Raw genomic sequence first — 18573 nt, 5'->3', positions numbered from 1 at the left:
TCTCTCTCTCTCTCTCTCTCTCTCTCTCTCTCTCTCTCTCTCTCTCTCTCTCTCTCTCTCTCTCTCTCTCTCAAAACGATTCAAAAATGTATTAGTACTCGAGAGGCTCACGGATCAGAGCCTGTGCTTTCTAGAAATGCTCCTCTTAAAGTATCACCCTCCTCCAAACAAATTTCTGGATGTACTGGGGCCCATGTGCCATACCCTTTTTGTGTTTTTTCTCTCACTTTATTGAGTAACGAACAGTTTGTGTAACTTCTGCTAAAGTAACTACGAATCATATTTCCATGATACATTTGAATAGCCTATTAATTTAAGTGTGAAACTTGAAGTACTTCACAAAACGGATCACCAGCTAAATGAGTGGTTAGCATACACAACAGGGAAGAATTCCCCGCGACAACAAAGGTTCGTAAGCACCAACCTTATGTAACCGACGTTAGTGGTTAATAGCACTATATTTATCCTCACTAATGCTTGTTGGAACCCTCAAGAGAGTTAGCAAATAGTTCCTCACGCTCTAGCTCAAAAGATTGGGTCACCAACCCATGTTTAGTTGACCGTAGCTAATCAAAGTAAAGCCATTTACTTACATAGCACAAATTATTTACTTGTCTTTCTGGTTCTATAAACTAGACATCGCAATTCGGCAGTCACTTCAAATTAATGAGTCAGGCCATGAAGTTTTTTTTTGGACATCTTCTATTCCTAAGATTATGGGCTAGTTTCGCAAGACTCAATTATATATCTCTTGCTTTTTAAAAACCCAGCTTGTTTGCAGTTACTAATTAAAGGCGGTTAGGAAATAGGATTTTCTTTAGATGAGCCTTACTTTCTTCGGATAGACGGACGTGATTTAAGGTATTTTGAATAGCATTCAAAATTACCGTCTCAGTAAGACACATCCTGCCAAATAGTAACAGTTTGGTGGAGGAAATTTGAGTGACTGTTTTATTTCGTTTGATTGCGGGGGATCCGGTATACCCCCGTGGAAAATCCCTCTCTCTAGATAATTCTCCTCCACAGAAAATTCCCCCTTGAAAATTTCTCCACACGCAAAATTTAGCAGCAAAAGAGAAAGTATAAAATAACTAATAGTTTTAGGACAGGGGCTGGTTGATTTTCAATCACTTTCAACTTGTAAAAACAGGACCTTAGCTCTCAATTTCTAGCTAAATGAGCGTCCTCCAAAGTTTGTATGGCCTTGAGGTAGAAGTGGGGATGAGGAAAGGGGCAGCCCTCTCGTATACGGAATAAATTCATTTCATTTAGGGGTTAATGTTACTCTTTACTTTCATAATAACAGTGCAGGCAAGCAGTATTCCCAGTAATCAAGAGGGATTTAATACCAATTTCTATCTATAACTCCCTACCCCTTCCTTGGAACTGATTCTGCACTTAAGTAAAGGTTCAATAGGACTTAGGATGTTTTGGCATTGTAGTGTACCCTTTGAGGCATCTGCCCCCCTCCCTAACAACAAAAAAGTCAGAGAACCTTAGTATAGAGGTTTAAAGCTTTCGTCTACAAATGTTTGGAAATGTGTGTTTTTTACCAAAGAAAGACCATGGACGTCTGATTCAGGGGTGGACTTAGGGGGGTTTTAAAGCCCCTACTAAATGTTTGTTTGACTTTCAAAACGTAATAAAAAGCATGGAAACACATTTTTGATGTGGTTTCCAAAGATTTTTGGCAAAAATTAACCCCCCAAAACAAAACTCCTGGATAAAGTCCTGGGGACTATACATCAATTTCTATTTCTCCTCTCACCCCAACTCTCCCTTTTAACTAATCCTATATTTTACGGAAGGCTCAATGAGAGTTGGGATGTTTTGGCATCAAAATACACTCTTTGAGGTATCTGCCTTCCTCCCTAATTACAAAACAATCAGATAACCATACTCCAGAGGTTTATAGCTCTCATCTGCAAATGTTCGGAATTGCATTGGTACTGGGGGTAATAGTATCACTCTCTTTGGTACAATCTTTTTTCTATTTAGTATTATTGTTACCGTGAATGTCCTGAAATAGGTGGATGTCAAAATTCACCGGTGGATGTCAGAAATAGGTTTAGTCAACTTTGCCAGTTAAATTTTTCAATTAAATGCACGGTTTGATGATGACAGATTAGGTTAGGTTAGGTTGGGTTATAGTAGCTTAGGTTACGTTTTTAACCCATTTCTGATATTTAGAACCAAATTTAACGTAACCTAACCTAAAGAAACATAATCTAACCTAACTTTTAACTTATACTATCATAGCATGCATAAGACTGAAAAAGCTGAGTCGCAAAAGCTGAGTCAGCTTTTGGATTCAAAAGCTGAATCCAAGCAGAGAAAAACGATTGTTGGACATTCACCAGTGAAAGCCGACATTAACTAGATTAAATATAAAAAAAAACTATTTTTTTAAATGAAAGTAAGGAGCAACATTAAAACTTAAAACGAACAGAAATTACTCCGTATATGAAAGGGGCTTTTCCTCCTCGACGCCCCGCTCTTTACGCTAAAGTTTGACTCTTTCTCTTAACTCTACCTTTTAAAACAGTAAGAAACTTTAGCGTAAAGAGCGGGGCGTTGAGGAGGAAAAGCCCCTTTCATATACGGAGTAATTTCTGTTCGTTTTAAGTTTTAATGTTGCTCCTTCCTTTCATTTAAAAAAACTTGTTTTTTTTATTTAATTTCTGGACGTTTTTGAATTAATGCAAGTTTTGATTTTGGCTCTCCGTACATAAATAATTAAAACGAAATTTGCATATTAATTAATTGCAATTAATCGGAAGATTTTGAGAAAAAAAAGGAGAGAGGGAAGAGGCAACTAGAACTTTTAATTTTTTGCAAACATTTTCATTGGTAAAAAATATACGTAACTTACGAATTAACTTATGTAACGAATTTCTATATTCGTATGCTTTTATTGCGTATATGAGGAAGTTCTACCCTCGTCAATACCTTGCTCTTTACACTACAGCTTAAATTTTGTCCCAATTCCTTAAGAATGACCTCTGAATCCCAAAGGCCTTAGAATAAACAGTTGAAATTACTAAAAATACTTTAGTGTAAAGATAGAGGTATAACGAGGAGGTAAACCCTCATATGCGTAATATTTTTTGTTCGTTTTAAGTTTTAACGCTGCTCCTTACTTTCAGTAGAAAAAACTTTTCATATTTATTTTTTTATTGTTTTCTCAAATAATGCTAGAAAATCCTGCGCCCCGTTCATTGAAATTTTCTTCTATCATAAGAAGTTCCTGCATGGAAATATCTTCCCATCTAACCCCCTCCCCCTCAACTCTCCCCCCTAAACCAAAAAAATCCCCCTGAAAATGTCTGTACAATTCCCAGTAACCATTACTACATGTAAACACAGGTAAAAGTTTGTAACTTGCAGCCCCTCCCACGGGGACTGCGGGGGAGTAAGTCCTCCCTAAAGACATAGTTATTAGCCGTCCAATTTTTTGGTTACTTAAAAAGGGCACTAGAACTTTTAATTTCCGTTAGAATAAGTTCTCTCGCGACATTCTAGGACCAATCAGTCGATACGATCACCCCTGGGGAAAAAAACAAAAAAACAACAACAAAAGAACAAACAAAAAAACAAATTAACACGCATCCGTGATCTGTCTTCTGGCAAAAAATGCGAAATTCCACATTTTTGTAGATAGGAGTATGAGAATTCTACAATAAGGTTTTCTGATACACTGAATCTGATGGTGTGATTTTCGTTAAGATTGTATGACTTTTGCCTATTTTCTAAAATGGGGCAAATTTCCTCAGGCTCGTAACTTTTGATTTGTATAACTGATCTTGATGAAATTATATATTTAATTGGGGGTGAGTCTAAAAAAGTTTTGTTTACTATTGAGCCGGGTCGCTCCTTACTACAGTTCGTTACCACGAACTGTTTGATTTCGAACATCCACGGTAACATAAATATTAGATTGACATGCCTGCCGGCACAAAAGGGAAAAGACGAGTCAGGGCATCATGGGCCTTGCCAGGAAATTTGTGGGGGGTGAGGGGTGACAAGTGCTATCAGTGGCTTTGTTTTCACCGAGATTTAAATGGTAGTTTGCCTCTTTTCCTTTATGAAATATTTAAATGTATTTAAACATGCGTATACAACATCCGATAAAACTATTGTGGGAGTCAGGTGGACTTCAGCCACGTAAAATACCAAGTCACGTAGAACTTCCATCCACATGAACAATAATACCCGTCTCCGTCCACCCAAATTTCTTTAGTAAAGTTATTATTAAGGACTTCTTAACAAAACTACTGTCTATAGAAAATTTTGACTAAATATTCAAATCTTGTCCAAAATTTCATTTTCAATCCCATATCTGAATTCTCAAACAGAAAACTGAAAAAGAGGGAAGCTACCAACCAATTTACAATTGTTGTTATATACACTTTAACAGCAAGAAATCGTGGGTTTATTTTGCTGGTTGCCCACATCACACCTTGGTTAAGCCTAGGCATGATTTGAAAAACGATTAGAAATTTAATAGAAAAAAAAGAACAACCGAACCACTGAAAGCAAGGAGTAATATTGAACTGGACCAACAAAACATTTATAGAACACTGTAGTCGGTAACAACTCATTCAGTATCAACTGGTTGAAAAGTAGGCTAAATTTTAAAAAGGACACTGGAACTTCCAGTTTCCAATTGAACGAGACCCCTCCAAAGTTTTAACGACCACACTTCCCATAAAAACCTCATAATGGACAAGTGGCAGAGCTTATGATTCTTGCCCTGGGGGCTGGAAGGGAGTTTTCAAACTTGGAAGTATGGATATTGGATTTCTTGATTATTTGGAACAAATGGCTATCTCAAAATGTTGATCAGATACGTTTGGGGAAAAAACGTTATGGGGGGCGTGTTGCCCATCAATCACTTTTAACTTGTAATGGAATGAGCACCCTCCGAATTTTATGCGATCACCCCTTCCATATGAAGTACCTCTGGGGAAAAGATGTTAATACATTGAACCCTTATGGCTCTTTACTATAGGCAACGGTATAGTATTGCCCTCGACTTAAACAGGTTAGTAGAATTTTCAATTTCCCTTCTAATAAACATCTGAAATTTTATAAGGGGAAAATTGGGGAAGGAGAAATTTCCAAGGAGTGAATATTTCGGGGGTGGGACTAGACCTGACTAGAGGCTGTACAGTCGGTGATTTTAAAAAACTTCGAGTTTCTTTTGGAACAATGTACAGAGAACTTATTTTTTTCTTGTCAAATCCAAAAAATTAACCGCGTAAACCCTTTTCAACAACGGAGAAGGGCTTATATAACGGTTCATGGTAACGATGTAAAGAAAAAACGGCAAATGTCTATAGTAACTGAAATTCGACCTAATATAATCATAATAAACACAGATTTTCTTTTTATAAGAATATCAGAAGAATCTTCTTTTTACGATGATTCCTAATATACAAAATGTGGCTGTGGTGACAACCTCCCCCAGGTGTGCCTAAGAGTAGCAGGCCTGGTTAACACCAGTACACAAATAGGAGCCTACCAGTGCCTATTTCAGTCACCACCCTGCCACTGACCATCCTGTCCAGTGTGTAGCCATGAGGCAAGGTTTTTTCTAGCACCCTGCCGAGATTGGATAAACTGAAAGAAGATGACACTGCATAGAGTGACAGATGAGATTCATAATTCTGGGTGGCTCCCCTCTCTGTTGAGGGATGCCTGTTCAAATTGACACCTTCACTCTAAAAAGCAAGGCCTAAAAAGGGAGAAAACAACATAGCCTGGCTCCAGTTCATAATACTACACCTGTGGGCCACCATTAGCCCAGCGTACTAGGCTTAACGATGGAGGGAATAGACTTTTTAATGCCCACTAAACTCATCCCAATCAGGGTGATCAGCAGTCTCAGCAAAAACGTTAAATAAGGGATGTCCATAGCATCATAATAAATCTGGAACATAAAAAATTAAGCGGAATTGACTTTCGTTCTAATGTTTCCAAACAGCTCGTGGTAACAAATTGTCAGTAAGGAGCGATACGGCTCAATGGTAACCAAAACTCTAAAAACGGAATTCTGATCTCAATAGAAGCAACAAAAGAATTGACTTATTATGCCGATTCCCAATATAAAAGGTTCATTTAGTTTAGTGTTAACTATAAAAGGTTTACAAACCTGAGAAAATTTGCCAGGTTTTTGAAAAAGGGGAGAAACATTCTCTAAAAGTCAAAGAGGCTTAATGAAAATCACACCATCAAAATGAGCATGTCAGAGAACTGTACTGTAGAGGTTTGAATCTCCCATTTGGAGAAATGGGGAATTTTGTATTTTTGTCAGAAGAAAGATCACGGATGTTTTTTTTCATAGGGGGGATCGCATCGAACCAGTGGTCCTAGAACATCAGGAGAGGGTTCATTTGAACAAAAATTAAAGATTTTAATGGCCTTTTTCAGCGACCCGAAAGATTGGAGGGAGACTAGCCTCCCTCCCACGCCCCCTTTTTCCCAAAGGCGTCCGATCAAAATTTTAATCAGTATAATTCAAAAGTCCCAAAATTATCCCTTTGGAGATAACATGTCCCCCATCCAGCCCTTGGGGATATGTCTTTAAGTTTTGCCTATAGAATCTGCCCATCGTATAGGTATGGTATTTGTTATTGGGAAGTATACAGACATTTTTCGGGGGAAGGGTATTTTGCGTTTAGGGTGAGTTTCCATGGGGTTAATTTTTCGTGTGTAGAAACATTTCCGGGTGTAAACTTCCCACGGGGAATTTTAGACTGAGGAGGAATTAACAGAATTCGCGTTCGTAATGTGACCCAAGTGATCCATCCTCCAGTGTCATTCTAATGAATATTTCAAATTTTCCCTCAAACAAGGCCAATGCAATTGCACCCTCGCAAACCTCAAGCCATGCTATATTGGGGCAAGCTCACCTCCACTCGATTAAGTCTCGCTTTACAAAAGTCTTTTTATTTGTCTTATTTCTCTTTGCCTAATTAATTCTGTATGTGGAGATGTTCCGGGGGAGTTGTCAAGGGGAAATTTTCAGCGTAATTGAAATTCCGAGATAGTCATTAAATTACGTAGAGGATTTCATTCTAACGGAAATAGCAACTTCTAGTGCCATTTTAACAACAGGAAGTGATAGAATAACAACCATGTTCCTCCCTGTGCCTTTTTAAACTCCGTGGACCATTGCGACCAAATGTTTTGTATTATTACAATTTCAAAGCTGACATTGTAGTTACAAAGTTTAAAATACGCGAAATCGTGTCTTCGAAAGCAGCTTGACTCGTGTAGTTTCCAGAGTAGGGTGGTATAAGTGTGAAGAATTGCTCATTTTATATAGAACAACACACAAATCTATTGTCGGAAAGAGGTCAGGCCGGGTCTTCATTATGGTTTTTTGAGGCAAACTCGCCCGTGCTTCTTTACATTTTCAGGCAGCTCCAGTCTCCATTGGTACAGTATGGCTTAAAAGGACAAATCAGGCGCATTTGAAGTGTTTTTTTTCTGAAATGTCTGTTTTTCAGTGTATAAAAAGTTGTTTTTGCTAGGCCGACTTTGCCTAAAAAAGCCATAGACAGGGCTTAAGCCTATTATATCAATGAACTCACTTTATCTTCCGGATGATTTGGTCCAGATTATTTTAGGTTTACAAGAGATGCTTAAAGAAATAACTGAAACCTATGCAACTGATTGATTTCAAATGACAAATTTTACATTGCCCTAGAAAGGAGAGAATACTATAGCATTTTGAAATAAAAATCGTACAGAAATTTTAGCACAATTATTGGATCCAAAGAACTTGTGGAAGGGCTGGTCCATCTTTTCTTTACCCATTAACATATTTAGTTTAAGTGTTTTGAAATTTCGAAAGGCAATTGTTTAATAAAATACCGCAAACTGGCAACATTTTCTTTCACTACGAAATACTTTTAGTTCAGCACCAGTTAAACTTTAGCCAAAAGAGCACAGGAAAAGGGAGATAACATTTTTCTGCATATAAAGAATAATTTCTGTTTGTTTTGAGTATTTTATATTCCTTTTTACTTTCATTTGGAGAGAAACTTGTTAATATGGCGCGTAACGACTTACGCGCGGGGGAGGGGGCGAAGCGCCCCCTCCCAACAGCTAGTATATATATACATATATATATATATATATATATATATATATATATATATATATATATATATATATATATATATATATATATATACTAGCTGTTGTCCCTTTGTTGCCGTCGTCATTTATATATCCCCCTGTGCCCCCCGGCGTCCCCGTTGTAGTTGTGTCCCTGTGTCCGGGTCGTCATTTATATTCCCTGTGTCCCCGTCGTCATTTGTGTCCCGGTGTCCCAGTCTGTGATTTCTATTTGAGTGTCCCGGGCGTCATTTATATTCGTCAGGATATTGTAGGGCATCGTAGCATCGATGAGTTTAAGCAATTCTTGTCAACTGATTGTTTCGCCTATAAAGAATATTATCTCGAGGTAAGAACTGATCACCGACCACAACGATTGCCACTTTGTTGATAGTTGCGTATCAGGAGGCATCAATTCGATTGCTGTTTTTAGGCAGAAGCGCTAAATTATTATTTTTGTGGAAAAGATTATATATATAAATATATATATATATTTTCTTTTTAGTTTTTTTGTAGTTTTTACCTTTTTTAGTTTTTTTCTTCTTTTGTATTAATGCTAAAGCCAAGGTTCAAACCTGGAGCCTCTCGGACCTAGAACCTGAAACATAACGCTTTACCAACTCAGCTACTTCGGCGTGAATACATTCGTTTTGAGCAGCTTCCTCGGGTGTTGCCATTGTAGGTTCTTCAGTCATTTTACAATTAGAAATTTCTCTTTCAACGGTCTTCTTACAATTAAAAATTTGTCTTTGAACGATATTCTTAAATACCTGTGTCCTGGTCGTCATTTATATTGCCTGTGTCCCGGTCGTCATTTGTGTCCCGGTATCCCAGTCTGTAATTTCTCCTTGAGTGTCCCGGTCGTTATTTATATTCCCTCTGTCCTGGTCGTCATTTGTGTCCCGGTCTGTAATTTCTCTTTGAGTGTTTTTTCTTTTTAGTATTTTTTAGTTTTTTACATTTTTTATTTTTTCAGTTTTCTTTTTCTTCTTTATTTTTCAGCTTTACTATGAAATACATATCGCCGAACCTTTGTTTTTCTAACTAAAATCTGGTAGGCATTGATGACCTTATCCAAGTCAAGATCCCAAACCCAATCATCATCGCCATCATTTTCAGTTTTGATATGTTTTGACTCTCGCTGTCCAGGTGGATCTTCATCTAACTGCGCGGTTTTGCGTTCTTTAGCCTCAAGCCTGTTTCCTTGCTGTTCTTTTGATTCCTCGGCACGCTTTCTTTTCTGACTTTCTCTATCAGCAGCAAGTTTTTTGGCATAGACTCTTTGAGCATCTTCATCGGCTTTTGCCATTGTAAGTTCATCAGTCATTTTAAACTTAAACATTAATAGATTTCTACGTGAACATATATGTCTTAAATATCTTTAATGACGTCACCGTCATAGCAAAAATGACGACAACTAATTTCATGACGTCAGCCGACACAGAAACATGACGTCACCTGATCCACAGACAGACAGACAACTTATTTTTATATATATAGATATATATATATATATATATATATATATATATATATATATATATATATATATATATATGTATATATACTAGCTGTTGAGGTGGCGCGAACAGCTAGCCAACAGCTGTTCGCGGGTCTGTAATTTCGTCTGTCAACAAACATGACGTCAGTCGACACACAAACATGACGTCACTCGACACACAGACAACTTATTTTTATATATATATAGATATATATATATATATATATATATATATATATATATATATATATATATATATATATATATATATATATATATATATATATATATATATATATATATATATATATATATATATATATATATATATATATATATATATATATACTAGCTGTTGGGGTGGCGCTTCGCGCCACCCCAACACCTAGTTGGTGGGGGCGCTTCGCGCCCCCCCCAAGCCCCCCCGCGCGCGTAAGTCGTTACGCGCCATATTAGTTACGCGCCATTGTAGTTGTGTCCCTGTGTCCCGGTCGTCATTTATATTCCCTGTGTCCCGGTCGTCATTTGTATCCCGGTGTACCGGTCTGTATATACATTCGTTTTTTAGTTTTGTTTTTCTCCTTTATTTTTTTCCTTTTTTCTTTTTTTTCTTTTTTAGTTTATTTAGATTTTTAGATTTTTTTTTTATATTTATTAATATTTTTTTAGTTTTCTTTTTCTCTTATTTTTCAGTTTTTTCCTTTTTTTTTAGTTTTTTCTTTTTTAGTTTTTAGTTTTTTTTTGTTTTTTACCTTTTTTTAGTTTTTTTAGTTTTTTTAGTTTTTTAGCTTTTTTAGTTTTTTTATTAGTTTTTAGTTTTTTTTTAGTTTTTGCCTTTTTTTAGTTTTTTCAGTTTTTTTTAGTTTTTAGTTTTTTACCTTTTTTTAGTTTTTTTTAGTTTTTTAGCTTTTTTAGTTTTTTTTCTTTTTAGTTTTTTTTGTAGTTTTTACCTTTTTTAGTTTTTTTTCTTCTTTTGTATTAGTGTGAAATAATTCAGACGTCATATGCGGACAAACACGACGTCACTCGACAGACAGACAGACAGACATAACCCACAAACAACTTATTTTTATATATATTTATTCATATTTTTTTAGTTTTCTTTTTCTCTTTTATTTTTCAGTTTTTTCCTTTTTTTTAGTTTTTTTCTTTTTTAGTTTTTAGTTTTTTTTTAGTTTTTTACCTTTTTTTAGTTTTTTTTAGTTTTTTTAGTTTTTTAGCTTTTTTAGTTTTTTTATTAGTTTTTATTTTTTTTGTAGTTTTTGCCTTTTTTTATTTTTTTCAGTTTTTTTTAGTTATTAGATTTTTACCTTTTTTTAGTTTTTTTTAGTTTTTTAGCTTTTTTAGTTTTTTTTTCTTTTTAGTTTTTTTTGTAGTTTTTACCTTTTTTAGTTTTTTTCTTCTTTTGTATTAGTGTGAAATAATTCAGACGTCATATGCGGACAAACATGACGTCACCTGATCCACAGATCCACACACAGACAACTTATTTTTATATATATAGATATATATATATATATATATATATATATTTAACTACGTAAAACTTGCGAATATACAACATTCTTTGCTGTCCTATTATCTGTCCATATAAATAGATTGTCAGGTTTACCAGCTCTTGAACATGCAACATAATAATTGTCCATGGGAAAGCAATCCGTATTCATATCTATACCGCATTTTCTAACGATTGCCCTTGAGCTTTGTTGATGGTGATTGCTAATCGAACATTCCCTGTTTCCCGTCGTCATTTATATATCCCCCTGTGCCCCCGGCGTCCCCTTGTAGTTGTGTCCCTGTGTCCAGGTCGTCATTTAAGTTCCCTGTGTCCCGGTCGTCATTTGTGTCCCGGTATCCCAGTCTTTAATTTCTCTTTGAGTGTCCCGGTCGTCATTTACATAGATATATAGATACAGTTTCATTTCAGTTTTTTTCTTTTTTAGTTTTTTCTTTTCTTAGTTTTTTCTTTTTTAGTTTTTCTTTTTTAAGTTTCTTCTTTTTATTGATTTGTTTTCCCTGTGTCCCGGTCGTCATTTATATATCCCGCCTGTGCCCCCGGCGTCCCCGTTGTAGTTGTGTCCCTGTGTCCCGGTCGTCATTTATATTCCCTGTGTCCCGGTCGCGATTTGTGTCCGGGTGTCCCAGTCTGTAATTTCTCTTTGAGGTTCCCGGTCGTCACTTATATTCCCTCTGTCTCGGTCGTCATTTGTGTCCCGGTCTGTAATTTCTCTTTGAGTGTTTTTTCTTTTTAGTTTTTTTTTAGTTTTTTACCTTTTTTCAGTTTTCTTTTTCTTCTTTATTTTTCAGCGTCACTATGGAGTACATATCGACGAACCTTTGTTTTTTTAACTTAAATCTGGTAGGCATTGATGACCTTATCCAAGTCAAAATCCCAAACCCAATCATCATCGCTATCATTTTCAGTTTTGATATGTTTTGACTCTCGCTGTCCAGGTGGATTTTCATCTAACTGCGCGGTTTTGCGTTCTTTAGCCGCAAGCCTGTTTTCTTGCTGTTCTTGTGATTCCCCGGCACACTTTCTTTTCTTACTTTCTCTATCAGCTGCAAGCCTGTTTTCTTGCTGTTCTTGTGATTCCTCGGAACGCTTTCTTTTCTTACTTTCTCTATCAGCAGCAAGTTTTTTGGCATAAACTCTTTGAGCAGCTTCCTCGGCTGTTGCCATTGTAGGTTCTTCAGTCATTTTACAATTAAACATTTTTCCGTGAACAAATGTCTTAAATACCGTTAATGACGTCACCGTCATAGCAAAAATGACGACAACTAACTTCATGACGTCAGTCGACACAGAAACATGACGTCACCTGACAGACAGACAACTTATTTATATATATATAGATAGATAAGATATAATCTGGCGTAACAGACATAGTGTAACAGACATAAAAGACAGACAACTTATTTTTATATATATAGATTTTTATATATATAGATACAGTTTCTTCTTTAGTTTTTTTTTTTTTTAGTTTTTTCTTTTTTTTAGTTTCTTCTGTTTATTGATTTGTTTTCTTCAATTTGTCAATGTTCATTCTAACATTGACACTTGGAAAAATCTTTACATGCCAAGCATGCTAAAGCTCCAACAATTTATATTAAACCTCAAATTTTGGGGTATCTGTTTTAAGGTTTTCGAATTATATTAATCTATTGTCAAAATATATTGAAATATTTGTGCAATTCCCAGTTTTTTTTAGTTTTTTCTTTTTTTTTAGTTTTTTAGCTTTTTTAGTTTTTATTTTTTTATCTTTTTTATTTTTTTACGTTTTTTTTAGGTTTTTTCTTTTTTTAATTTTTTTATTTTTAATTTTTTTTTTTAGTTTTTTCTTATTAGTTTTTTTTAGTTTTTTACCAGTTTTCTTTTTTCGAATTACTTTAATCTATTGTCAAAATATTTCGAAATATTAATGCAATTTCCAGTTTTTACATTCTAGTTTGTTTTCTTTCATATATATAGAAGATATAATCTGGCGTAACGGACAGACAACTTATTTTTATATATATAGATATATATATTTATGTAGCCTATATACAGCGAGACTGACGGCTTCACCGCCTGTCCCCAGCACGGCAGTCTTGTATACATTGACTATCATTGTCACTTGTCTTCTAGCCGCAGACAATGTGAACTTCTTCTTGATGTTACGGTGTCAACATATATTAGATACAACCTCCGTGAGAAGAATATGAATTCTACCTTAAATTTGTCACCTATTTAGATCGTTCTTGTGGCCAGAAATTTCAATAGGTCAGTTTTAAGAAAACACTATCCCATCTATTTCGACATATAATGTATAAACATATGTATGCACAATTATTGCTCATTTAGTTAATTCAAAAAAAGTACATATAATTTCAACAATAAGATGTTTTGTTGGCAGTTGTCAATGCTTCCTTCCATACAGCATAACAAGTCCTTATTCCTGTTAATCCTTGACTGAGTCATATATTTATAAGATTTGTACTCTCCTGGGATTCCTTGTGATTTTCACTGTTCTCTTCTAACCATAGATTTCAATATCACTTTCATTCATAATTAACTAAAGTATTTTTTTCGTGATTTTTGCTTTAGCTGTTTGGATTCTTTTATCATATTAAATAATTTTGCTTGACATTATACATACGAAAAAATATTTTTTCAGCTTCTAATCACACATCACTGTACCGAATCTTTGTATGAAATTTAAAGTGATTCCCGCTGTCGTTAATTCTAGGTCTTCTGTTTTAGCTGTCGTGATTCTCACTTTCGCTTGTATCTTAATAACATATTTTATGCTAATTTATAGCGGGTAAATTGCAACTTACCCACTGAAATGTCTAAAATACGCATTGGCAAAATCATCGTTTTATTCTTTAGTTTCAAGTAAAAGGGTGGCAAATCAGCAATATCATTTGAATTAAGAAATTCTTTCACAGATTCAATACCTTCTTCCTACTTATCCTTTACAGACGCTAAAATAAAACATTTCTTATTCAATCGTAGTTTTTTGGAATATCTAAACTCCGCAATAGCATAATTATCGTTTTAATCGTTTGTTTTAAGTCACGTATTTGTTGTCAACTCAATGGGGTTTGTTGCTGTTTCCTGTTCCATGTTTTTTTTCTTTAGTTGTTCAGAGTCTTTTGTCATTTTGAGTAGTTTTGAACGTGTCATAAAACTTATTCAAGTGTAATTTTCTGCAGAGCAGTTGTCATCTTAAGTAATTTTGCATGATCCATAGATAATAAATCGATACCACTGACGTAATTTATGCTCTTCAAATGTATATAAATATGACGTTATGCACATGGTGTTTTTTTCTCCAAAAGCAAGGCTCTAAATAAATTTTCTCATACTTTGACCTCAGGCCAAAAAATGCCTGGGTGCTAATTTTAAAAGAAATAAGTAATCTGGAGCCGTTCTCGAAAAAAAAAATACATAAACATTTTTGTATAAATAAACAATAATTACTCGTTTGAAGATAGTAGGCAGGCTCACGACAGCCTCGAGGGGTCGCCTCTCTTAAAACAAAAACTGTAAAAATACAAGAGAAAAACACAAGAAGGAAAAGAAAAGCAAATGAGAATCCGACATTTGAAAGTTATAACCCTTATGGATGTAACTTTGATTGAGGCTTACAAAAAATGGGGCGAATCTGGCATTTGAAACACGAAACCATCAGGGATTTGATTGTAGCTTTAGGTAAATCATATTTATTGTATGATTCTTTGTCTTTGATAAATATCTAACTTATATATATATATGTATATATATATATATATATATATATATATATATATATATATATACTAGCTGTTGGGGTGGCGCTTCGCGCCACCCCAACACCTAGTTGGTGGGGGCGCTTCGCGCCCCCCCCAAGCCCCCCCGCGCGCGTAAGTCGTTACGCGCCATAATAGTTACGCGCCATTGTAGTTGTGTCCCTATGTCCCACCTGTGAATATAGATATATATATATATATATATATGGTTTTAACTACGTAAAACTTGCGAATATACAACATTCTTTGCTGTCCCATTGTCTTTGCATATAAATAGATTGTCAGGTTATCCCCCTGTTTCCCCCGGTGTCCCCGTTGTAGTTGTGTCCCTGTGTCCCGGTCGTCATTTATATTCCCTGTGTCCCGCGTCCCGGTCATCATTTGTATCCCGGTGTCCCGGTCTGTATATACATTCGTTTTTTAGTTTTGTTTTTCTCCTTTATTTTTTTCCTTTTTTTTTCTTTTTTAGCTTATTTAGATTTTTAGATTTTTTAGTTTTTTTTATTAGTTTTTAGTTTTTATTTCTTTTTAGTTTTTTTGTCCCGGTCGTCATTTATATCCCCCTGTTTCCCCCGGTGTCCCCGTTGTAGTTGTGTCCCTGTGTCCCGGTCGTTATTTATATTCCCTGTGTCCCGGTCGTCATTTGTATCCCGGTGTACCGGTCTGTATATACATTCGTTTTTTAGTTTTGTTTTTCTCCTTTATTTTTTTCCTTTTTTTTTCTTTTTTAGTTTATTTAGATTTTTAGATTTTTTAGTTTTTTTATTAGTTTTTAGTTTTTTTTTCTTTTTAGTTTTTTTGTAGTTTTTACCTTCTTTTTAGTTTTGTTAATTTTTTTTTTTACTTGTGTCCTGGTCGTCATTTATACTCCCTGTGTCCCGGTGCTTTGTTGATTGCTAATCGAACATTCCTTTTGTCCTGGTCGCTTTCTCTTTGAGTGTCGTCATTTATTTTTTTCTTTTTTAGTTCTTTTAGTTTTTACCTTTTTTAGTTTTTTTTTAGTTTTTAGTTTTTTTAGTTTTTTACCTTTTTTTAGTTTTTTTAGTTTTTTAGCTTTTTTATTTTTTTTATTAGTTTTTAGTTTTTTTGTAGTTTTTGCCTTTTTTTTTAGTTTTTTGTCCTGGTCGCTTTCTCTTTGAGTGTCGTCATTTATTAGTTTTTTCCTTTTTTTTTTTAGTTTTTTATTGGTTTTTACCTTTATTTTAGCTTATTTTTCAGTTTTTTCCTTTTTTTTAGTTTTTTTTTATTTTTTATTTTTTTTAGTTTTTTACCTTTTTTTAGTTTTTTTAGTTTTTTTAGTTTTTTAGCTTTTTTACTTTTTTTATTAGTTTTTAGTTTTTTTTTGTAGTTTTTGCCTTTTTTTAGTTTTTTCAGTTTTTTTTTTAGTTTTTTATTGGTTTTTACCTTTATAGTTTTTTTAGTTTTTTAGCTTTTTTATTTTTTTTATTAGTTTTTAGTTTTTTTTTGTAGTTTTTGCCTTTTTTTAGTTTTTTCAGTTTTGACGTCACCTAATCCAGTTTTTTCAGGTGACGTCACCTGACACATCCATCCACACATCCATCCACACATCCACAGACAGACAACTTATTTTTATATATATAGATAGATAGATATCTATATATATAAAAATAAGTTGTCTGTCTGTGGATGTGTGGATGGATGTGTGGATGGATGTGTCAGGTGACGTCACCTGAAAAAACTGGATTAGGTGACGTCAAAACTGAAAAAACTAAAAAAAGGCAAAAACTACAAAAAAAAACTAAAAACTAATAAAAAAAATAAAAAAGCTAAAAAACTAAAAAAACTATAAAGGTAAAAACCAATAAAAAACTAAAAAAAAAACTAAAAAAACTAAAAAAAGGCAAAAACTACAAAAAAAAACTAAAAACTAATAAAAAAAGTAAAAAAGCTAAAAAACTAAAAAAACTAAAAAAACTAAAAAAAGGTAAAAAAATAAAAAAAATAAAAAATAAAAAAAAACTAAAAAAAAGGAAAAAACTGAAAAATAAGCTAAAATAAAGGTAAAAACCAATAAAAAACAAAAAAAAAAAAAGGAAAAAACTAATAAATGACGACACTCAAAGAGAAAGCGACCAGGACAAAAGGAATGTTCGATTAGCAATCAACAAAGCACCGGGACACAGGGAGTATAAATGACGACCAGGACATAAGTAAAAAAAAAAAAAACTATCTATATATATAAAAATAAGTTGTCTGTGGATCTGTGGATCGTGGATCAGGTGACGTCACCTGAAAAAACTGGATCAGGTGACGTCAAAACTGAAAAAACTAAAAAAAGGCAAAAACTACAAAAAAAACTAAAAACTAATAAAAAAAATAAAAAAGCTAAAAAACTAAAAAAACTAAAAAAAGGCAAAAACTACAAAAAAAACTAAAAACTAATAAAAAAGCTAAAAAACTAAAAAAACTAAAAAAAAGGCAAAAACTACAAAAAAACTAAAAACTAATAAAAAAAATAAAAAAGCTAAAAAACTAAAAAAACTAAAAAAAGGTAAAAAACTAAAAAATAAATAACGACCGGGACACAGGGACACAACTACAACGGGGACACCGGGGGAAACAGGGGGATATAAATGACGACCGGGACAAAAAAACTAAAAAGAAATAAAAACTAAAAACTAATAAAAAAAACTAAAAAATCTAAAAATCTAAATAAGCTAAAAAAGAAAAAAAAGGAAAAAAATAAAGGAGAAAAACAAAACTAAAAAACGAATGTATATACAGACCGGGACACCGGGATACAAATGATGACCGGGACCCGGGACACAGGGAATATAAATGACGACCGGGACACAGGGACACAACTACAACGGGGACACCGGGGGAAACAGGGGGATAACCTGACAATCTATTTATATGCAAAGACAATGGGACAGCAAAGAATGTTGTATATTCGCAAGTTTATATAACATAGGGACACAACTACAATGGCGCGTAACTATTATGGCGCGTAACGACTTACGCGCGCGGGGGGGCTTGGGGGGGGCGCGAAGCGCCCCCACCAACTAGGTGTTGGGGTGGCGCGAAGCGCCACCCCAACAGCTGGTATATATATATATATATATATATATATATATATATATATATATATATATATATATATATATATATATATATATATATATATATATATATATATATATATATATATTCTTGCTTCATGATTCTTTCTTTGAAAATATTGCACACTTAGCCTAGAACAATGTGCTATTAATAGACTTACGATTTCGGTGATACAGAGTTGACAGATATGACGAAACATATTATAAAGTGGTACCTAAAACTAATCATTACAATATCCTCATTCGTCCAATGAGAAACTAATCATGTTACATGCAACTGACTTCTAACCGCTTCTAACTACTTGTAAGGGATACCCGCGTTGTACTTCAGGGGCTACCAAGTCACACATATTTATGTACTGAACGTGGATTAAAAGAGAGATTTCTTTTAGAAAATTGTTTTTTTTAGCTCTTTCCGCTGCTATTTTTTCTGCAAAGTTAATATTTAATAACAAAAGGAATAATTACAAGCAATCCTTCTATATAGTATCTCCGAGGAAAAAGGTATGTTAGTTTACTTGAATTTAGTTCTTTACGAAAGAGATCTTAATAAACAAAAAAAAAATATTTAACGACTGTACTTAGGTT

At 34.1% G+C, this 18573-nt stretch overlaps 1 protein-coding gene across 2 annotated transcripts in view; it reads right to left on the bottom strand.

Moving 5' to 3' along the window:
* LOC136042036 (chymotrypsinogen A-like) overlaps positions 1-18262 on the bottom strand; it is a 100501-nt gene extending 82239 nt beyond the window's left edge. Inside the window, exon 1 of one of the 2 annotated variants that reach the window (XM_065726893.1) lies at positions 18147-18262. In XM_065726893.1, coding sequence (XP_065582965.1) covers positions 18147-18214 — 68 coding nt within the window. In that variant the 5' untranslated portion in view covers positions 18215-18262. The remainder of the gene's footprint in view (positions 1-18146) is intronic. The other variant, XM_065726895.1, reaches the window with a different exon arrangement.
* Positions 18263-18573: the final 311 nt, after the last annotated feature.

Source organism: Artemia franciscana, unplaced genomic scaffold, assembly GCF_032884065.1.
Source record: "Artemia franciscana unplaced genomic scaffold, ASM3288406v1 PGA_scaffold_58, whole genome shotgun sequence".
In the NCBI taxonomy this organism is placed as follows: Eukaryota; Metazoa; Arthropoda; class Branchiopoda; order Anostraca; family Artemiidae; genus Artemia; species Artemia franciscana.
The sequence above is the reverse complement of the archived record's forward strand: the minus strand, read 5'-3'. Positions and strand labels throughout refer to the sequence as shown.